This window comes from Myxine glutinosa, chromosome 2, assembly GCF_964187855.1.
Source record: "Myxine glutinosa chromosome 2, kmMyxGlut1.1, whole genome shotgun sequence".
NCBI classification, from domain to species: Eukaryota; Metazoa; Chordata; class Myxini; order Myxiniformes; family Myxinidae; genus Myxine; species Myxine glutinosa.
The window spans coordinates 161,559,525-161,583,143 of NC_136262.1; the positions used below are offsets into that span (position 1 = coordinate 161,559,525).

The 23,619-nt window shown below is 44.8% G+C and overlaps 1 protein-coding gene across 1 annotated transcript in view; it reads right to left on the minus strand.

Moving 5' to 3' along the window:
- Positions 1 to 23,619, minus strand: part of LOC137421118 (serine/threonine-protein kinase 10-like) — a 212,917-nt gene that overhangs the window by 129,035 nt on the left and 60,263 nt on the right. Inside the window, exons 3-7 of the mRNA XM_068106852.2 lie at positions 12,171 to 12,219; positions 11,038 to 11,187; positions 8,229 to 8,301; positions 7,925 to 8,119; positions 1,093 to 1,174 (exon numbers count right to left, since the gene is read on the minus strand). Coding sequence (XP_067962953.2) covers positions 1,093 to 1,174; positions 7,925 to 8,119; positions 8,229 to 8,301; positions 11,038 to 11,187; positions 12,171 to 12,219 — 549 coding nt within the window. The remainder of the gene's footprint in view (positions 1 to 1,092; positions 1,175 to 7,924; positions 8,120 to 8,228; positions 8,302 to 11,037; positions 11,188 to 12,170; positions 12,220 to 23,619) is intronic.

Consider the following 23,619-nt stretch of genomic DNA (forward strand, 5'->3'; position numbering starts at 1 on the left):
AATAACACCTTCCCTGCAGTCAAACATGAAGAAGGTTCAGTGATGTTTTGGGGTTGCTGTGCTGCCTCTGGCACTGGGTGCATCGAATGTGTGTATAGCATCATGAAATCAGGAGATTACCGAGACATATTGGAGGGCAATGTTCAACCCAGTTTCAGAAAGCTGGGTCTCCGTCGAAGGTCATGGGTCTCGCAGCAGGACAATGACCCTAAACACACTTCAAAAAGCACCCAAGAATGGTTCAAGACAAAACCCTGGACTGTTCTGAAGTGGCCAGCAATGAGTCCAGCTCTAAATCCCATTGAACACCTGTCTAAAACAGCAGTTGGGAGAAGGCACCCTTCAAATCTGGGAGAACTGGAGCAGTTTGCACAAGAGTGGGCCAAACTGTCAGTAGAGAGGTGTAGGAAAGTCATTCATGGCTACAGGAAGCGCTTGACTGCAGTTATTTTGTCCAAAGGCTGTGCTACCAAATATTAAGTCTCGGGTGTCAATAATTTTGTCAATGCCATTTCTTTTTATTTTCCAATTGAAAAGGATATATGAAGTTCTGAATCAAAAACAAAGGTTCTGTAATATTAACAGTGAAATAAAGAATTGTGGAGACCAAATACTTTTGTCAATTTCAACTTATTTTTCGAGAAAATTGTGAGTTATTTGAAAAAAGTGCATGGGTGTCAATATTTTTGGCCACGGCTACATGTAGGATGCAGAATCAGCACAATGCTTTATACTCAGAAATATTTTTGTAGGACAAGAAATGTAACTGTGTATTCACAATTCCCCAAAGACAAATCCCCAAATTCTTTGAAGTCATCTCAACGAAAAATAAATAAATAAATGTCAATATTTTTGGCCACAGCTACATGTAGGATGCAGAATCAGCACAATGCTTTATACTCAGAAATATTTTTGTAGGACAAGAAATGTAACTGTGTATTCACAATTCCCCAAAGACAAATCCCCAAATTCTTTGAAGTCATCTCAACGAAAAATAAATAAATTAATAAACTAACCCCCCCCCCCCACTTCCACTCCGCTTATAACACATTTCTGTTCTTCGTGTTTTTCCCAAAACTGCAAAAGTCCCACCTGTAGCAGTTGCCCAGAGCTCCATCGCACATCGGGGTGCCTTTCCAAAGATTTACTGAGGAAGTCACTGAAATCTGGTGACCTGTCATTCACAAATCCAAACCAGAAGGAAAAAAAGATCAGTTTGACGTTTACTTTCAAGAAAACATTGCAGAACACACACACACGTATGTATGTATGTATGTATGTATGTATGTATGTATGTATGTATGTATGTATGACTATGTATATGTATGTATATATATATATATATATATATATATATATATATATATATATTCAACGACATAACAGCGTGACGAGCGCTGTCCCGATCTCCTGTGGACCGAAGTCCTAGACCAAAGCGTCACCTCCGACCTGGAGGCCTCAGCCCGGCCACTCTGTCAACAGACAGAGATTTATTCATTGGTCCCCATTGGCTAAACATCAAGCAGAGCCGCCGATCCGGATTTTGGGCTTATTAACCCTCGTCAGGACGGCATACTGCAAAAAATCTAACCAATGAGGACCAAAATCGTCTATTAAGTTGATCAAGTTATGTCGTTGATTATTATCCCCGCCGATCGCACCGCACCCCCTGGTTTTGGTTTGCACTGGCGGGAACGATGGTCTGTGTGGCAGACAGGCTGTTGGTTCCTTGCGGGTTATGCGGTATTTACCGTGTGAGACATAATTCGTGGCTGGTGCTCACCATTAAAGCTAGGAGGTGACTTGATCAATATATATATATATATATATATTGTTGCGGATATGAGGATTGTTTTTTTTTTATTGTGTTGTATTGTATAGTAAATTGTTGTAAATATCACCCTCTGTAAAATGTAATGATTTCTTGTAAATACCTCCGTAGTGTGAAGGTCAAAGGGCGTCTCGGTAGTTATTCCATAAACACCACATTGCAGGACACGATAAAACCCTTGTTCAGTAGCTTACATCTTATTATGTGTCTTAGGGTAAGGCTGTGTCTCCCATTAATTTAAATACTCCATTGCACCAAGTGAAATAAGAGTAGATCCCCTTTCATTTCATTTCAATGGCCAACTGCATTTTGGGCGGTTTTCTTCAACCACCATTGGCCACGAGGCAGGGTTGGGAAAGAAAGGTGTGTCTCCACCTCGTCATAGAGGGGAGGAGTGAGCCAGCCCCGAACAACCAACCGAGCACGAGGGGTTTGGTTTGAGAGGGCGGAGGAAGAGCGTTTGGGGGAGGTTCGCAAAGGTTGAGGGGCGGGGCCTATATAACCCGCCGCGGGGTGTCCCCAAAAGAGATGGGCTGGAGAGAAGTGAGAGAAAGGCTGAGCTGAGCTGCGTGGAGAGGTACACGAAAAGGAAGGGCCCAAGGGAAAGCCGAGGAGCTTTTACGAAGCAAGCTACACGAGAGATACAGCAGAGGAGTGCAGCCCCGTTTCAACCAGCCGCGTGAAGCCCTGACGGTGTGCGCTGTAAAGCGGAATACAAGGAGCCGCCGGCCCCCCCCCCCCCCACTTCCCGCCCGGAGTGGACCCGCTCGCTGTGCCCTGTGATCCCACCTGCTCATCCTTTCCAGCCATTCCTGCCTGCAAGTGCCCCATTTTGCCTACGTGAGTTTGTTTTGTTCGTGCTGTCCTGGGTAGTAACTAAGTCTGTATAAGCTAGTAATTTTCACTGTGTCACCTGCGTCTCATGTCCCCTGTAAATAAACGTGACTGCTTTCTTTTTGCTTTTGTGTGTAAATAATAATAAACCCAGTTACTCTTCTGTACGTCTTCTTCCTCTTTGCATTCGGTCGCTTTAGAGTTTTCCAGATTGAGTAGCTGTGGCGCGATACGGCCAACGTTTGGGTAAATCGGGGAAGAACAGTTCGGCCGCGGTTATACCTCCGCTCGGTAAAAATAACATCCTAATCCGCGGACCGTAACAATATATATATATATATATATATATATATATATATATATATATATATATATATATATACAGTGGAACCTTGACTTACGAGTGCCCCAACTTACGAGTTTTTCGAGATACGAGCCGTCGCTCCGGCAGTTTATTGCTTTGAGATGCGAGCCGAGATCCGAGTTACGAGCTTTCGCCACCCGGTCACGTGGTTATCTTGCCGTTCAAGTACGTATCTCTGTCGTATAGCGCTGCATTTTTTTTTTCGCATTTTGGTTATTTCGAGTTCACGCCGCCAGGTGGGTTGTTCTGGTCACGTGGTTATCTTGCCGTGCACGTACAGAACGTATCTCTGTCGTATAGCGCTGCATTTTTTTTTTCGCATTTTGGTTATTTCGAGTTCACGCCGCCAGGTGGGTTCTGGTCACGTGGTTATCTTGCCGTGCACGTACAGTACGTATCTCTGTCGTACAGCGCTGCATTTTTTTTTTCGCATTTTGGTTATTTCGAGTTTACGCCGCCAGGTAGGTTCTGGTCACGTGGTTATCTTGCCGTTCAAGTACAGTACGTATCTCTGTCGTATAGCGCTGCATTTTAGTTTTCGCATTTTGGTTATTTCGGAAAATTTCATGTTCATGTCGAACATTTCATGTTCATGTTCATGTTTTCATGTTCATGCCATGCCAGGCCACAACTTGTTCAGAGTGCCGGCGATAGCTCGCCTTCTCTTTGTGGAAAACACGGTGAGATCCTTAACATCCAACAACTAATGGGACGCAAACGGGGCGCCCAGTTTAGCGGTACACACATTGATGAATCACCCTGCCTGTGATTCACCCATGACAGGTTATAGCTGGGTCGGGATTCAAACCCAGGCTGGACAGTTTAGACTTTAGAGTCAAGTGTGCGTACCTCCAGTCCAGGCCATCCTGCCAACTTGTATGCTGCATACAGGTGAAATATAAAGCGCGAGATATTTTTATATATACTGTATATTTAAAAAAAAATTGGTGTGGTTTTTGCCGGGCTGGAACGGATTAATAGCATTTCAATGCATTTCAATGGGGAAATTTGATTTGAGATACGAGCAATTTGAGTTACGAGCTCGGTCACGGAACGAATTAAACTCGTAAGTCAAGGTTCCACTGTATATATATATATACACACACACACACACACACACACACACACACACACACACACACACACACACACACACACACACACACACACACACACACACACACACACACACACACACACACACACACACACACAGCATTCAGAAAGTATTCAGACCCCTTCACTTTTTTCACATTTTGTTATGTTGCAGCCTTATGCTGAAATCGTTTAAATTCATTTTTTCCCTCATCAATCTACACTCAATACCCCATAATGACAAAGAGAAAACAGGATTTTAGAAAGTTTTGCAAATTTATTAAAAAGAAAAAATGGAAATATCATATTTACATAAGTATTCAGACCCTTTGCTATGACACTTGCCATTTCGCTCAGGTGCCTCCAATTTCTCTAGATCATCTTTGAGATGTTTATACACCTTGATTGGAGTCCACCTGTGGTAAATTCAATTGATTGGACATGATTTGGAAAGGCACACACCTGTCTATATAAAGTCTCACAGCTGACAATGCATATCAGAGCAAAAACCAAGCCATGAGGTCGAAGGAACTGTCTGTAGAGCTCAGAGACAGGATTGTGTCGAGGCACAGATCTGGGGACGCCTACAAAAATATCTCTGCTGCATTGAAGGTTCCCAAGAGAACAGTGGACTCCATAATTCTTAAATGGAAGAAGTTTGGAACAACCAGGACTCTTCCTAGAGCTGGCCGCCCGGCCAAACTGAGCAATCGGGGGAGAAGGGCCTTGGTAAGAGAGGTGACCAAGAACCCGATGGTCACTCTGGCTGAGCTCCAGAGATCCTGTGTGGAGATGGGAGAAACTTCCAGGACAACCATCACTGCAACACTCCACCGATCTGGGCTTTATGGCAGAGTGGACAGACAGAAGCCTCTCCTCAGTGAAAGACACATGAAAGCCCACAGAATCTTGTTTCTCAGTCTGAGAGTCCTTTAGGTGATTTTTTGCAAATTCCAAGCAGGAGTTTGCAGTACTGCACAACCTGTTAGCACCAAGTGTCAGTGTGCTTTTTTTCGTTAAATTTAACATTCCTGACTGCAAACCTCCAGACTGGTGACCAGCAGGGCAGAGACAATATGTGCGCGTGGCAAGGCGACACTTGTTGCTAACAGGTCATGCAGCAATGGCTGGGATGAGACTCGATCTGTGCCCTTGCTGCTTTGTCAAGTTAGGGGGTTCAATCTGTGTGTACATACATATATATATATATATATATATATATTTTTTTTTTCATCATCTATTTATTTTAACGAAAGTTGTTTGTTTGTTTGTTTGTTTGTTTGTCTGCACGTGCTAATCTCCTGAACGGTGAAAGATAGGAGGAAACCTCTAAAACAAAAATTGTCGGGATGGGCCCCGGGAAGGTCATGGGCCAGGTGGCGAGGCCGGTCGAGGCCGCCTCGGCCGGGCTGGGCCCATTTCGCAATTAAAAGCTGAGCTGAATTATGGTAGTCAATCTTCTATAAAAGTAAAAGCTGAATTATAGTAGTAAATTCATTCAAAAAGAACCCGGGCAACGCCGGGTGCTTTCGGCTCGGGTGCCTATATACAACGCCGGGTGCCTATATTATTATATATAATAATATAATAATAATAACATAATATTTAAAAAAAAAAAATTTTTATTTTTTATTTATTACAAAGTCTGGGCTCATGGAAGAACTATGACACAAACCAAATCGGGACACAACATAACAAAGGGAACAGCAGGAGAAAGGGGAAACGCCAACAATAGGGTGGGGGTAGAAAATAGATGGAGACATCCAAACAAGGAATGCGGGTAACGACGAGGGGCAAGGGAGAACACAAATGGTGGAGAAGATGGATACATGAGCAAAATTTTTGGGAGGGGTTGGAGTGGTTTAACAGGTGTAGAAAAGATCATGATTTTGGATGGGGGATGATTGAGATGGTGGAGAAAGCAGTCTTGAAGAACTGGAAGGAAGAATGAGATCGAAGAGTATGGAAGGTTGTTACACAGGTGGGACAAAAGAGGAATAAATGACTCGCGGTGAGCAGTGCTTCTGGATTTAGGCAGTTTCACTCGGAGGACGTTGCTTCTCGACTGCGTGCGTCCTGCAGGTACCTGAGGGGGACAAAGCATGGAGAGGGCAGAGGGTGCAAGTCTCGACAAGGCGCCACCAAGTTTTATTGGAGGGAGACGAGTTTGAAAGCTCACGAGTCTCCAGATAGTAGACACACTTGTTGTGAGCTTTGTCTAATGATCTGAGGTTGTCAGTTGGATTTGCCTTCCAGGAGGAGAATGCAAGTTGTTTTGAAGCAATTGCCTCACCCCAGATTCAGAATACCAAGTGCAGGAGGATGGGTAAGATAATTGGCGATGGTACGAATCTGCGCATAAGGGAGAGCAGGTTTCAGTGGAAGAATTCCCAGGCTGAACTTATATCAGCGGTGGTGAATGTAGGAGACCAGTCCTGATGTGTAAAAATAAGAAATTTTAACCGCAATACACAAGGGCACGCATGTCGAAGCAAGACACATGTTGTGAACCGCAAATACGAGGTGTCAATGAAAATTGAGGTCTGACGATATTAAATGTAAGGTGCACACTGAACCTAGATGTGATATCCTAGATGCGACATGACACCAAAAAGTCATGCACATAAATTATGCTGCCGCATCACCTCTGAACTAGGATGGTGTCCATGTGGCACTCAGGTCTTTGCAGATTGAGATTTACATGTATGTACATTGTGCATATATATACAAAAAAATACTTATGGGCTATAGGAGGGAGCTAATTAGTTATTTTGCTGTAATGTGTCAACATGGCAGAAGTGCATGTGCGACATCAAGCTTCGGGCAGTCCTTGCGCAGATGATGACGTTGGGACTGGGGATACAAACGCCTGCACAGAAGCACCACATGGAGTGCCGTCTTCAGTCGTGTGCATGTTTCAGTGAAATTTGGTGGAGGGTACGATACCTTCTGACAGCCAATTGCAACGGAACCGGGTCCCCCTAATGTGAACCGAGACTTCCAGAGAGAAATTCCAAGGACGCTCGATTGGAGCTGTTCTGCGCATGCCCAGCAATGTCACGGCGTGATGAGTTATTAATTAAATAATCAGGCATGCACGCCAATGCTCGACGGCGTGTTCGAATCAATAAGATTTTGATTATGCCAGAGGGCAAATGTACCACTCAAAATCCACGACAGTGGCATAAACTTAAGGGGATTTAATAATTATTATTACACCGATGGGAACACAACGTCACAAGTTATTAAAGAGAAGACAATACAGCAACCTGCTGGGATGCTTATATGCGAAATACAGGCCGAATCAAATCCGAATCTTTAACAACTGACATAAGCCAAACAAAAACACTGGGAATTAAGGGATGGTAGGGAGTAAAGTACTTAAGAAAACAGAGTGAGGACAGATAACTAAAGGATAGAAGGAAAGGCAGGAATGAGTCCTCCACAGCTTTCAGCTTTGGGGCCTAAGTTGGTCTGATCGGTTGAGTTTCCTGGGACCTCCGAAAGGGTGTCCCATGTTGTGATCCTGTGCATGCCATGCAATCTCTGGACATGTGACTCCCACAGCACCTTTCAATGCCACACTGAAGACAACTTCAAAACCTCAGCAGTGCACTTCATCACATCCCCAAAGGCTCCCTCTAAAGCACGAACCTAAGCAATTGTCACGACGACATTGTTTAAATGTCATCAAAGCAAGAAGTGGTTTAGCATTTAGACTCTGGAGTAGAACCAAGAGTGGTGCAAACAAAAATACAAATACATGCAGACAAGATTCTACCTAAGGAGGCCATTATTACCAGCGAGAGGGGTAGGTCAGTGTTGGAGGATCTGCCTTTGCAATCCTCAGTAAGACCCGCATCGGGTTCATTTCATGATTAGGTGGCTCGCGTTCTGCCAGCTCGATGAGAGTGATACCAAGAGACCACACATCAGCTTTGCAGTCATACGGCGCATCCTTCATGGTCTCACACATCACCACCTCAGGTGCCATCCTGATAAGAGATGCAATTGAAACATTGAGAGGACAGACAGCACGACTTGTATTACAGTAATAACACCAGCATTTCAAGCTTTCTCCAATCTATAAAATTCCAATAATACCAGTATGGAGTTCCAATGAATGTGTCACGGCGCTGTAATGTCGAGTTGTTCTTGGCTGATACTCCAAAATCAGCTAAATGAAAAACAAACAAACAGGCGAAGGACATGATGAGTGGGGGAGGGAGCGATTCTATTTTGTGTCTGTGGTTAATAACACCCCTTGCCTCCACAAGGCTCCATAAACAATGTGCACCGTGCCCCATGCACAGGCGAAATCCACAAGTAGTTAACCCATCCAAGCGGAGGCTGAGGCGGGGATATATATTTGTGCCCATGACCTGAGCCCAAGGTATTCCCAACACGTATGCAAAATTTGGTGGACATCGGCCAAGTCCGTTTTCGATTCGATAAGCAAACAGACAAAGACACGCTGCATTTTAATGTGATGGGAAACACCCGCTGGGGAAGGGGGGAGGATTATTGGAGGGAGGTGGGACAAATATATTAAATATACAGTAATCCCCCTCGTCTCCAGCAGGGGTCAGTAAACCACTTGCACTGTGCCACGTGTACAGGACAAAAACGCAAGTCAGTTCTCCATGCTCAAAAGAGGTGAGGGGGGATTTTTTTGGTGCCCATGCCCTGACCCTGGGTACACACAGCATGTACGTAAAATTTGGTAGAGCCTGGCACGGGTATGCGAGTGTTCTATGGAGAACAATCGGTTACGTGAATATTTTATTTGTAATCCGACCTTGTCATGACTTTTTTCTGCAATTTAATACACACCATTTTTTTCTGTGTCAGAATCAGTTTTCCGTTTCAAATCATCAATTCCGTGAATTCGGTCCATTTTCCATGATCACGGAAAATCACTGGCTCTACACTGGCTCATAACATCTGTTTGTGTCGATATTCAATTGTCACTTTTAACATTTTATGTATTAATGTCTGAATATTTGAATGACCTGCTTTCCTAATATTCACTTTTCACCCCTCAGCCCAAATTGGGCGAAGGGGTATTGTCGTCACGGGCGTCCGTCAACTTTTGGTTTCCGTCAATTTCAAGGAGAACGGCTTGTCCGATTAAATTCATTTTTGCAGTGTGCGTTGGGGTTGGGTAGAGGAAGGTGCCTTTCGAAAATGGGCGCGCTGCGATTTTCAATATGGCCGCCACGGTAGCCATCTTGAAATTGGTTTCCAACAATTTCGAGCAGAACGGCTTGTCCGATTAAATCCATGTTTGCAGTGTCTGTTGGGGTTGAGTAGAGGAAGGTGCCTTTCGAAAATGGGCGCGCTGCGATTTTCAATATGGCCGCCACGGTAGCCATCTTGAAATTGGTTTCCAACAATTTCGAGCAGAACGGCTTGTCCGATTAAATCCATGTTTGCAGTGTCTGTTGGGGTTGAGTAGAGGAAGGTGCCTTTCGAAAATGGGCGCGCTGCGATTTTCAATATGGCCGCCACGGCAGCCATCTTGAAATTGGTTTCCGTCAATTTCGAGCAGAATGGCTTGTCCGATTAAATCCATTTTTGCAGTGTGCGTTGGGGTTGAGTCGAGGAAGGTTCATGGACGCACTGCGATTTTCAATATGGCCGCCACGGCAGCCATCTTGAAATTGGTTTCCGTCAATTTCAAGCAGAACGGCTTGTCCGATTAAATCCATTTTTGCAGTGTGTGTTGAGGTTGAGTAGAAGAAGGTTCCTTTCGAAAATGGGCACGCTGCGATTTTCAATATGGCCGCCATGTCAGCCATCTTGAAATTGGTTTCCACCATGCATGGGCTGAAGGGTAACGCCCGCTTTGCAGTGCTATTTATTACCTCTGCCACCGTAGGTGGATGGAGGTTATGTTTTCACCCGTCTGTCTGTCTGTCTGTGAACAAGATATCTCAAAAAGTTATGGACGGATTCAGACGACATTTGGCAGAGAGGTTGTGTGTGCGACAACAACGAACTGATTACATTTTGGTGAAGATCTGAATATGGATTCAAATAAGAGAATTATTTAATTTTAAGTGATTCTTCACCATTGAGAGATCGGGTAAAAAGCAATATATAGCATGATGTTTTAAAAGATTGTGGACGAGTTATGACTAAACTTAGGGGACGAGTTGGTTAGGTGACAAGAACAAGACCATTAGATTTTCGTTCAGTTCCGAATCCAGATCTGACCTATCATTGGGATACAAAATGTAAATGGTTCAGCTTGGCGGAGGTATGCTCTCTATAACCGAGTGCCGTTCTAGTTCAGTCACTTTGTTCAGCAAGACTTTCTCATGGCACCACAAATGAGGCTGAAATGAGTGGGTGAACATACCATTTGGAAGCATGTCCGACAACAATGCAGCACATTACCTTTGACATCCATGCTTTGACAACCCTCTATATGTTCAAATAAAAAATGAAACCTGTTGCTCCAAAAGAGCCGTTTCCAACATTTAACTTGGTCTTAATGTGCTGGCTGTCCTGCAAATTGCGAAAGCCTGTGATGAAAAGCACGTTGTTATTAATGAAAGGTTTGGATCTCGATCACAATAATTACCGCTGCAATTCCATAATGTCGTGCCAAATGACGTACAAACAGCCCTGGTGTGGCAGAAAACCGAAACAGAGTATACAATGTGACCTTTGCAATGAAAGGGTTTAAAAAAAAAAAACTAATCTTGCAATTACCAGAGCCGCGGCTTACTGCGACAGCTCAGTGCAAGATATTTACCATCAAATTCGAATATAAAGACCAATTTGCTTCCACAATACACTTGTAGCTTGACATTGTGAAAGTCATTATATAATTCACTCTCACAGAGGTATTTATTTTATGCTATAAACCCCCAACATTTCTGTACTCCCCCAGTTTCATCCGCACCCAATTTGACGCTTCCATCCAGCATGAGGAGAATGTTTCCAGCTTTCAGGTCCCGGTGGATTATGCGGTGACTGTGCAGATAATCAAGAGCCTCGAGAATCTGACGGCACATCACTTGGATCTCCAGCTCCTGCAGTCCGCGCTCCAACTCTACAATGGCAGGAAAGGTTTTCAGTCAAAGCAATCTCATAACATAATTGCCACCATTCAAGGGTAGCATGTGTCACCAAAATACAACGTGCCAATTGATAAAACCAAAAGCTTTATGATGCAATCACCACTTTTCAAACAAAAGTCGCCACGGAAGAAAATCAAAGGATGGACCACAACTCAAGCTTGTTACATATTGTGTTATACAAACGTGTGCATGATTTTAAGCATTAAATAAATCAGGGAATTGAAAAACAGATGGGTTTGTGATTTCAAACGAAGTAAAACTCATATTCAGTGCCTACTCATTAAAACATCTTGATAAAAACTGTATGGGGTCGGTTGGGGGAAGGGGTGAGAAGGGTTGGGTAGGTAGTCGGGTGGTAAAGAACAAAAAATATATATCAACTAGAACGGCACTCAGTAGATCGTATACCTGCGCCAGGCTGACCAGTTTATGTTTTGTATCCCACTGATAGGACAGATCTGGATGTGGACCTAAACCAAAATCTAATCGGCTTGTTCTCGTCACCGACCCAAATCATCCACCAAGTTTAGTAATAACTCGTCCATAACTATGACATATCGTGCTATGTATCGCTTTTGGCCCTATCTCCCAAAGGTGAAGAATGGGAGAATCACTTAAAAATTATACTATCCCGATCCACATCTGGATCTTCAACAAAATGTAATCAAATTGTCCTGATTACACAACCAACCTATCCACCAAATTTTCTCCAAAGCTGTCCATAACTTTTTGAGATATCCTGCTCATAACGAAACAGACAGACAGGCAGGGGTGAAAGCATGACCTCGGTCCTTTCCAAGTCATTTTGATAAACTTATGGTGGTCCCTCAGACAAAGCTGACATCAGGATTAGTGTGTGCTGAGGCTAAAGATGTATGTTGCTAAAATAAAATCACTTTGGTTGAGAGTGCAATGCGTGTGGCATGTAGAAGCAGATGCCAATCAACGAACTCACCAAACATGATCGCATCAACAGCACCTCCAGAGCAAAACTCGATCATAATCTGCAAAGGTAAGTACAGATCCTATCAGGGCTGAAGTAAAAAATCCCATAAGGATGTGAAGCACCAATTGCACTGCAGGTGGTGAAGAGTGATACATAGAACATTTTCATTTGAACATTTGTTCTTGCAAAATCCACTAAACATCATGCACACTCGATGCAAGACGAGCAATTGCCGATATCGGAATGTTAAAAAAAAAAAAACTATCAAACAAGAGGATGCCGATCACACTGCGGAAGCAATTTTCCTGGTGCTCGAGATGGTAGGTATGGGAGAAAAGTATGAAAAGATCCAATCACAATCAGAGGGAACAATCTTTTTCACTTCCCAAATTTGATCACTTCAGCACTTAGAGTAGATTCTCAATACACCATTATCACAATGGTCACCCTCAAACGGTGTTGTCATGTAAACCAGAGGCCTTGAAAGGCAAATGAATGAAACTCGTTTTAAGGCCATTTTTCCCGGCGAGAGGGGGGTTAGCCTTGCGGGCCCCATGACAATAATGGTTCCCTGTTTGAGGCAATGTTTTTATGGTCAGATGCCCTTCCTGATGCCAACCCTTAGTCGCCTCTTACGATGCGCAGGGATACGGTGTACCTATTCTAAACCGGGGTACACACCGGGATAATTCATCCCAGCAAGCTGGTACTCAATTTGCCGACCTCGGAAGGATGAAAGGCTGAGTCAACCCCCCTGGCGTTAATTCAGCGATCTACCGGGATTCAAACTCAGGATCCTAGGATCCCAAGCCTGCACCCTAACCACGAAGCCAACACAAGGCTACTTGACAATATGATCCTTGAAAGGCAAATGCCAATTTAAATTGACCACGGAAACGATTTTCTTGATACTCAACATAGTACCAAGGCTTCTTATTTTCAGAATAAAATGCGTATCAAGTGCAGACACATCAGGCATCCATGATCGCGTAAAGTCCAAAGTTTTCTCGGCCTACTCTCTTGTTCTCTACACACTTTACATGCTCTATAACTCTCATACTCACATACACTTCACAGAGCGTTGGTGCCACTGAAGCAACTTCCTGAGCAAGGGTTACACTGGGTGGTATACTACTGCCTTCCCGGCAGTAGACGGGGCAGGAATTTGTAATTTGATCAGGGTGCTGGCAATAACTCGTCTACTCTTCGCGGAGGACCCCGTGGGGTCTTTAACATTCACCAACAAATGCCGGCAGACGGGATGCCCATTTTAACGTCCATTCAAGTGATGGCACACACATAGATGAATCACCCTGTCTGTGAAACAGCGGGATGAGAGTTTATAGCTGGATCAGGATTCAAACCCAGGCTTAGACAGGTTAGTGGCAAGTGTGCGTACCTCTAGGTCATCCTTCCAGCCCTCTGGAAGTCGAGATATCGATGAAATCAGAGAGCTTCCTGATTGGGGTATATCCATTTGAAATAGCATACAAGTGGGCGCACAACTGTCCCATCTCAGGTTGTCCTCAATCATTTACCCTTCCTTGGCATCAGCAGATCGCCTGGAGTTCTCCTCTCTACAGCTTGCTGATATCTCCAGTTTAAGATTTCTTTCTCACCTTCACTCTTTCACTCCACATTTTATCATTATTGAGGAATCACTTGCATCCAATTATTCGAAGGCTTACCTCCAGTTAAAAAGCGGTAACAACCACAACCTCATGTTGATGGTTGACACAACCCCATCTGCCACAACTCCATTGCAATGATTCAACTTTATTCATTTATACACCTCCACTGGCCACTCCAACATCTGTATATGTTTTCCTCACCATCTGTTGTTTCGCTCCTTCATTTACGCCAATATCTTCATAATAAAAAACTCAAGCATAAAGGTTTAACCACAAACTAGCATCATACATCTCCCAAAATCAATTTACTAGCACGAGAGTGGTCAACGACAAGGCCATAGATCGGCCGATATAGAAAGAAAATGCCACACCCTGCTCAAAAAGCCACTGTACAAAAATACCACACAAAAGGTCACGTAGGCCTCGAGGCATTGCAAAAGCTAGATCCGATCTGTTTGACAACAGTGAGAAAAGGTGCATTATCTATCTTTACAAGAAAAACATTACTTGTGGAATACCAAAGCAGAATCACAGGTTATGTTAGAATTAATATTTGAAAAAGAAAATACACTGGTTGTGGGGGCAGCGAGTCATGAAACAGCTCCATCCATTCACTTCCTTTAAAGAGACTTAACTAATGAGAAGTTGGACATACACCAACGCCACTCTGAGAAGTAGTGGCTTCAAAAATATTTATAATCCAGTAAAGCTAGTCTATCTTCATCCACATGACCTTCAATAACTCCTCAATTTATTCCATTTATACCCAACAAAGCTTCCACCATGAACATTCTATCAACTTACTGTAAAACAGAATCAGACATGAGGAATCTGTTCTTGGAACACAACTACACTCAGACACTTTGCTCTCAAACCATCTACTAATGGTAACATGGGGTGTCTCTAGCTTGCTCATATCCCTCCCTCGAATATTTCTCAAGTATATTGGTTGGTTTTGTGTATTATTCGGTTTTTATTTATTTATTTAAATACAGAATTGAGGCTCTTGTAAGAGCTAACACATTAAACATGAAAACATGCTCAGACACATAAAACGTATAATAAAGAGAGTGGGAGAAAAGAGGGTCGGGAGAGGGAAGCACACAAGCACAACAGCAGTAGAGAACAGGGACATCGGTAGATCTGTGGAAGGCAGAGGGATGGTGGGGGAGGAGAGAGGGGTACACAGTATAAAGCAAATGAACTCTACCAGGAATTTCAGGAAAGAAGTCAGAGATTGAAAGAGGTGGATTTGGGGTGTTTTAACAGGGGTGGAAAAGATCAAGGTTTTGGATGGGGAAAGATAAGAGATTGTGGTGAACAACTGTTTTGAAGACCTGGAGGGAGGAGAGAGATTGAAGGGAGTGAGGGAGTTTGTTCCAGAGGCGGGAGAAAAGAGGAATGAAAGAGTGAAGGTGAGCAGAGAGCCGAGATTTCGGCAGTTTAACCATCAGAGGGTGGCTGGCAGATCTTGTGCGACCTGTAGGAATATTTGGGGGACAGAGCACAGAGAGAGCTGGGGGAGCAAGGCCGGAAAGGAGTCGGTAGAAGACAGAAAGACCACCTACCTGCCTGCGGTGAGTGAGTGAAAGGCCCTCAGAGATAGCTTCATCGCGGGAGATTCCAATGATTCTGAAAGCTTTGGTTTCAACAGCGTGAAGCCAAGCTAGGTGTGAGGCAGGAGCACCAGCCCAGAGGGGAGAGCAGTATTCCAATGAGCTGCAGATTAAAGCTTAGTATGTGGTGATGAGCTCAGTAATGCCCAGAAAGGACTTCGCACGACGGAGGATGCCCAGTCAGCGACTGGCTTTGGAGGCCAGCTTGGAAATGTGAGCGTCCTGAATGTGTGTGTGTGTTTGTCTGTCTGTCTGTCTATCGCCTGCAGGTCACAATTTTGAACCGATCTGAACCGATCAGCCCTTTCAACTGAGATGATTCCATGTATGAAGTTTCATCACCCAACTTAAAACTCCCTCCAATCTCAACTCTCCCTTTGAGGCTGCATTGACTTAAATTGTCACATCAAGCCAGCTGAAATTAGCTTGATGTCAGTCATCAAACTACAGTTTTATGGTAATGTGACCTATGCCTTTTATGGGATTTTTGGCCTGTTGGATTCCCAATCCATATCTCCTCAAAATGGCTTCCATTCCTGCTCGACGTGATGTCTAACTTTCATTGAAAAGTTGGATATTGCACTGACATTGTCGAACTTTCTCTCCACCCTTTTATGTTCTTCCTTTGCTCTTTTGGCTGCTTAAGATTATGTACGTTATGTACTGTACTCGTGTTTCCATGCAATAATTAATAATCATACCCACCTGAGGTGTACACTCATAAATCTTTCATCATCAACAAAAAAATTGGAGGTAGTCTCATCCTTCACTGTTAAAGGACAGGGTCCAGATACGAATGGACACTGCTCAGGCCAATGCTGACGACCATGACAGTCTTTCCAGAAATGGCCAAAGTCCCCAATTCCTCTTCCTGCATGCATTCTACACCCATCATCAAAATAAGCACGTGAACCTCCATCATATACAGCACGTGAACCTCCATCCTGCAAAGGTGGATAAAATTCTGAGCAGTCAAAGACGCCTCCAATGCTACTGGCCAAGACTTATGCCATTGCCCTAATAATCAAAAAGTGCTCAGCCGCATCGCGCCGCACGCACACACACACAAAAGAGAGAAAAAAAGATGTTAAAGTCATAATCGACGTGTATTGTCAAAATGAACATCATGATGAGATCATTAATAGAGAGGGATTATTGATCATTAGGAAGTGGCGGAAGTTAAGTGGAAGCTAGAAAGTGCTGCATCTACACCCTATTAATCAGTCAAACAACATGTCACACTAACATTACACTAAAGCATCAGCGTGAACTTGAAACTGGGAACCCTGCATCACGAGCCAGGGCTTCGGGTTGGAACACCAACAGGTCAACCCAAGATTCTATCAGGCTTATGGAGAAGCTTGCACATGTATATCACACGCACACACACTAATGTAAAGTATCACACACACACAACCAGGATGTGCATTCTTTCACTATGGCTCCAAACACACTTCACTCTATGCCGAAGATGTTTGTTTGTGGAAACGTTTGTGTAGTTTCATTCTTAGTGTGAGAATACAGTATCTGCGTCTAGCTTCAAGGCATCACAAGACTGACTACACATATCATCGCTCCTCTGTGCTGATGCTGTATTGATCCTTTTTTTCTTCTTCTTCTTCTTCTTCTTCTTCTTTTTCTTCTTCTTCTTCTTCGTTTGACTCATGGGAGAGCTGAATGACAGAGTACAGGTTGATGAACTGAGAGAGGAAGGAAAACAAAATATTGAATAGATGAGCTCCAAGTTGATAAAGTGGACAGTGTGATCAATTATTGAAAAGATCATGAAGGGGTTAGGAGAAAATAAGGTGGTGATGAACTACCATCTTTAAGAACTACAAGCGGGAATATGAAGGGAATGAGATTCAGTAAAAGTAATTCACCAAATGCAAGAAAAAGTTGAGAAAGGCCTCATGGTGAGCAGGAGGTTTTGACTTTGGAAAAAAAAAGGAAAAAAAGTTTTTGAATGCACAGTCACGTGAAAAAGTAGGTACACCCCATGTAAAGTTTTGACTTTTTCAACATATTTCAACATACAGCTATTTGATCTTCATTTCAACAATATTGATAGATAAAGGTGATATAATATAACAAATATCATGAAACATTTACATTTTGTCGTCCATTGTATCTATCTATAATTCCAGTAATCTCTGTCTGTACGTTTGTCTGTGACCGCTGTTTCTCGACAACCACGGGTCCGATATACTTTTAACTTGCCAGGTATATTGCTGGGGACCCGAGGATGTGCCTTTTCAAGGTTTCATATTAATCGGACAATTACTTACCGAGCTATGTCCAAAAAACGATTCAACCAATCAGAGAGCAGCGAACGATCGCGTGTGCCGAACGTGGCGGGCACACTCTGCCTCGGATGGCACATTTGAGAGCGTATTCATTTATTTCACGTTTGCAAACTATGTTGGCGTTAAACTATGTTTTACAACTAATAAAAACGAATTTGCGATTCATTCGCTTTCCTGCGCGTTTGTGCACGCGATGGCGATTTCTTTACCAAACTCCGGAAGCCGTTCGCTTTGGACCAAACCATTGCATGTAAATAGAGGGGGGGGATTGTCACCACTCGCAAGCCGTTCGCTTTGGACCAAACCATTTCATGTAAATAGAGGGGGGGGATATAATTTTAGATATAGATATAGTACGGGCATGCCCTAGTAATTTAAATAAACATAAATGCAAATTTCGCATGTGAAAAAAGTAAGTACACCCTTGGCTCTAATAGGTGGTATTGCCCCCTTTGGCAGAAACAACCTCAAGTAGGCGTTTCTTATAACTGTCTACCAGTCTCTGACATCGACTGGGAGAAATTTTTCCACACTCCTCCATGCAGAATTCTTTCAGCTGTGCAATGTTTGAGGTGTTTCTTGCATCACAGCTCGTTTCAAATCCCCCCACAACATCTCGATGGGATTTAGATCCGGGCTTTAACTTGGCCATTCCAGAACCCTCCATTTCTTTCTTTTCAGCCATTCCTTGGTGGATTTACTGGTATGTTTAGGGTCATTGTCATGTTGCAAGGTCCACCTTCGGTTGAGCTTCAACATTCCGACAGATGGCCTCACATTATTCTCAAGCACCCTCTTGTACAATGAAGAATTCACAGTGGATTCTATAATGGTCAGCTGCCCAGGCCCTGATGCAGCAAAGCTGCCCCAAACCATAATATTTCCACCACCATGCTTTACAGATCAATGGCCGCTCAAAGTCAATTGAGGCTTGGACAAGTGAAACAACCCCGAGATCACGTGATCCAGTTCCCGCACAATGGCGGTGGTATGGGCGCTTTCCAAAGACGCTCCAAACATGCACGTACACCGTGCAGCCACAAACCGCACCGTCTCCTTCAAAGGCCGCTGGCGCACACACACGTCCTCGGCAACCCACCGAGGAAGGCGAAACCAGCAGACGCGGCAACCTTATTCTGCGAACGTCGCGCAACGCGCGCGAGTCCCAATGGCGGCGGGCTTGTACTTGAGGCAAACTTATGCGACGAGGGTTCATCCGAATCCGACGTTGATCGGACACGCAGATGTGAACAGTCCCAGCGATCACAACGCTGAAGGCAGGACTTCCTTTATAGGCTCAAAAGTTCCCTCGCGACGTTCCTTCGACAATGCTCGCTCCGGAGCCTCCACCACCACCACGTTCCTTTCCGGTCTCCTCCCACCTCCTTTATCTCTTCTGGGTCACGATCCGATTTCCGGCCGCCTTTTACCCGGAGCGCTTTTAACCCTTTTAACCACAATAAGCATTATCAACATCCGCATCATCAATAAGCAAGAAGCATCAACCCTGATAACAAGAACCACCATTATTAGGGCCGGTATCCGTAACACTTCCCCCCCTCAAGAAAGAAAGTTTGAACATAGGGAAAACTTTCGTTGTAGGCAAAATTCTTTACACAAACAAAAGTAAGCTCACCCCCAGATCATCAAGTCCTGTGAGCAACAACAATCAATAGTTCCCAAAAATAAAGCAACAATATTCTACACAACCCACAGAGATTTCCAAAGTTAATTCCCTCTGGACCAAGCATCAGCAACAACATTGTCCCTGCCCTTTACGTGCTCAATTTCCCAGTTGAACTCCTGCAAAGCCAACTCCATCTCATCCACCTCGGATTTTTGTTTTTCATTTTTTGAATGAAGGTTAAGGGGTTGATCAAAAATCCAATGTTAAGCAACTCGATAGCACTTTTTCCGGGAGGCCAAGCCGAGTATTCACTGCATGGACGCCTTTAGGAATGTGGAGTTCACGATTAGTCCGTGCAGGAAAGTTCACTACCTGGACGCCTTTAGGAACGTGGCGTTCACGGTTAGTCCGTGTAGGAATCTGGGCTCGCCGGCTCCGCCGTATTTAGTGCTTCAACTTCTCCGGACTCCGAATAGTTACGGTGGGACCACTTGTCACAGTAGTCACCTGACTGGCGGTCTCCTTCTCGGCCAGTGCTCTGACAATCATTCTTTCGGGAGATGCCGTAACTCTGGGAGCCTCCATAGTAATATCGGCTGCGGCCACCACCAAAACTACCACCAAGTTGTTCTCTCCTGTAGACCCCTCGACGCCTACGAAATGCCTTCCCTACTGTTATGGTCCGACCCTCCAAATCCTTGCCATTCCAATTCTTCTGTGCCTCTCTGGCGTCTTTTGTGCTTGCAAACGTGACAAAACCGAACCCTCTTGACTGTTGCGTTTCCCTGTCTTTTACCAACCGCACTTCCACAAGCGGCCCATATCTATTGAAGACAGAGGACAGAACTTCTTCCTCTGTTTTGAAGTTCAGTCCCCCTACAAATAACTTGGTACTTTTGTCGCCATCCCGAGCTGCTGTGGTGTTATTTTCCCTGTTGGGCTCTTTACCAACCCTCGGGTTACCATAAACTTGACCCCCGGCCAAATCATTCCCGATAACCACAGATACTCCCTCTACAGGTATCGTGGCTTGTAAACCGACGGTGACCGGTCCTGACACCAAATCGGACTCCAAATGGATGACATGAAGTGGAGCACCAACACAGCCACCGATCCCTTGTAACCGAACTCTATCACCAGTTGCTGTACTCTCCGACAATGGCAAAATGCCTTCAAGCATTAAGGATTGATGTGCTCCTGTGTCCCTCAATACCCTAACAGGTCTTGGGTTAGTCGAGTCTCCCTCCAGTGAGACAAACCCCTCATAAATAAATGGTTGGTAACTCTTCTGCAGGCGATTTCTCACGTTTGCCATCGCATTCGGAGTTGTACTAGTCGGACTCCGCTCCTGATTTTCCTTTCCCAAAGCATGATAGTGGGACATCAAGTGTCCTGGTTTATGGCAAAAAGCGCAAGTAGGCCCGGAGGAGAACCTCGTGGTCTGCCTCGAGGCCCACGGAGGATACGTCTGCCTTGAAACCGTTGACTTCTGACCTCTAGAAGTCGTGATATCAGAGTCGTCCTCCTCTCGAGGCCGCCCCCATGAATTTTCGTTCTCGGCCCCTGCCGTACCATAGCTCCCCTGGATAAGTCTAGGCGAGAAGTTAGGGTTGCGGAACCCCATCCTGTGGGTTAAGGCATAGTCATCTGCCATGGTCGCTGCCTCATACAACTTTGGTACTTTCCTTTCCTCCAGGTGTATTTTAATGTCCTCGTGGACACACTGTTGGAATTCCTCCACCAGGAACAATTGTCGCAATAGTTCGAAGTCTTTCCCAACTTTTGAATCGCACCACCTATCAAACATGGTTTCTTTCAATCTGGCAAACTCCACGTGGGTCTCACTCTCCCTCCTCCTGGCATTCCGGAATTTTTGCCGGTAAGCTTCCGGGACCAATTCATAGGCTTTGAGAATGTGTTTCTTCAATACCTCGTAATCTGCACATTGGTCAATCGGTAAAGCCGAATAAATCTCTTGAGCATTACCCACCAGAACACTTTGCACTAGTATGGACCAGTACTCCTCAGGCCAGTTTAACTGTCAAGCCACTTTCTCAAAGTGTGGAAAAAACTTGGCTACCTCCTTCTCCTTGAAGGGTGGGACCAGCCTCACATGTCTGCCAACATCCCAGGTGTTCTGACTAGGTGTCGAACCAGTCAGCAGGGATGGTACCTCTCCCCGTTCTCTCATTAACTCCAGCTCCTCGACTTTAATTTCCTGCTGAAGCGCCAATTCACGGTCCTTTAACTCCCTTTCGGCTCTTCTCTCCTCTGCTTCGAGTTCTCTTGCAGCTCTCCTTTCCTCTGCTTTTTTGTCTTCTAACCTTTCCTGGAGTTCTCTTTCCTGTGCTGCTCTTCTTTCCTGGAGTTCTCTTTCCTGTACTTTTAACCTTTCCTGGAGTTCTCTTTCCAGTGCTTTTTCCCTTTCCTGGCTCCGTAATTGCATCTCCAGTTTCCGGAGCTCCACATTTTCTTGTTCTTCTGGCAACCAATCCCAGGCTACCTCTCCCCATGTTCATAGTTCCACCATAGATTGTATCACCACTGTCTGCAACTCTGCCTTCTTCATATTAGTTCGGACCTCCAAGCTAAAATGTTTGGCCAATTTCCAGAGGTCCGATTTTACAAACGCTCTGAACTGTGCTTCACTCGGGGTCACCGTAAACTTCTCTGCGTCAAACGCCATAGTGACTACTGGTAACACCTGTTAACCTTCACACAAGAAATTTCTAGCAAACAAAAACAAAAGTATTATTTTGTTAAATTTTTTTGTTGTTGTTGTTGTTGTTGTGTGTTTTTGGAAAAAATTTGGGAATGTTGGAAAAAGTTCTAAACTTGGGAATTCTTTCCCGGACTAAGTTTAGGATTTTTTTTTTTAGATCCCGGACGCAGACCGAATTGCGACTCCACGAATATCAATTGGACGAGCCACCAATTTCTGTTACGAGGTCCTCCTCTATTTACCTGGTCTCTGTGACCCCCGAACCTCGAGAGGAGCCCCGGCAGAAAAATGTGTTACCCTTGGGTGAACCCAATCAGATAATTAAGGAGACCACACCAAGGGTTATGAACGAACAAGGATATTTTCACAATCACAAGCACATCAAGGGTGAATACATCAATTCACGATTACAATCACAATATTTAAGATGGTACCACCTTATATATCCCTCTAACCCAACTCACGGCACTTCCCCCAATGTCTCTGTACTCCTCCAAGGCGACGTCGAGTCGCTCCGGCGATCGTCGGATCAATGGCCGCTCAAAGTCAATTGAGGCTTGGACGAGTGAAACAACCCCGAGATCACGTGATCCAGTTCCCGCACAATGGCGGTGGTATGGGCGCTTTCCAAAGACGCTCCAAACATGCACGTTCACCGTGCAGCCACAGACCGCACCGTCTCCTTCAAAGGCCGCTGGCGCACACACACGTCCTCGGCAACCCACCGAGGAAGGCGAAACCAGCAGACGCGGCAACCTTATTCTGTGAACGTTGCGCAACGCGCGCGAGTCCCAATGGCGGCGGGCTTGTACTTGAGGCGAACTTATGCGACGAGGGTTCATCCGAATCCGACGTCGATCGGACACGCAGATGTGAACAGTCCCAGCGATCACAACGCTGAAGGCAGGACTTCCTTTATAAGCTCAAAAGTTCCCTCGCGACGTTCCTTCGACAATGCTCGCTCCGGAGCCTCCACCACCACCACGTTCCTTTCAGGTCTCCTCCCACCTCCTTTATCTCTTCCGGGTCACGATCCGATTTCCGGCCACATTTTACCCGGAGCGCTTTTAACCCTTTTAACCACAATAAGCATTATCAACATCCGCATCATCAATAAGCAAGAAGCATCAACCCTGATAACAAGAACCACCATTATTAGGGCCGGTATCCGTAACAATCAGGTTCTTTTGGTCAAATGCTGTCTTTGGTTTTCGCCAAACATGTCTTCTGGTACTGTGGCCAAATAGCTCTACCTTTGACTCATCTGTCCAGAGCACATTGTTCCAGAAGTGCTGGTCTTTGCCGAGGTGTTCATTGGCAAACTTTAATCTTGCCCTGATGTTCTTTCTGGACAGCAAAGGTTTCCTCCTGGCACACCTCCCATGTAGATCAAATTTGTGCAGCCTCTTTCTAATGGTAGACTCGTGCACTTTGACATCAACAGTGGCAAGAGCTACCTGTAGGTCCCGTGATGACATTCTGGGGTTCTTAGAGACTTCTTTCAGCATCTTGCGGTCTGCTCTCGGGCTGAACTTGCTGGGGCGGCCAGGCCTGAA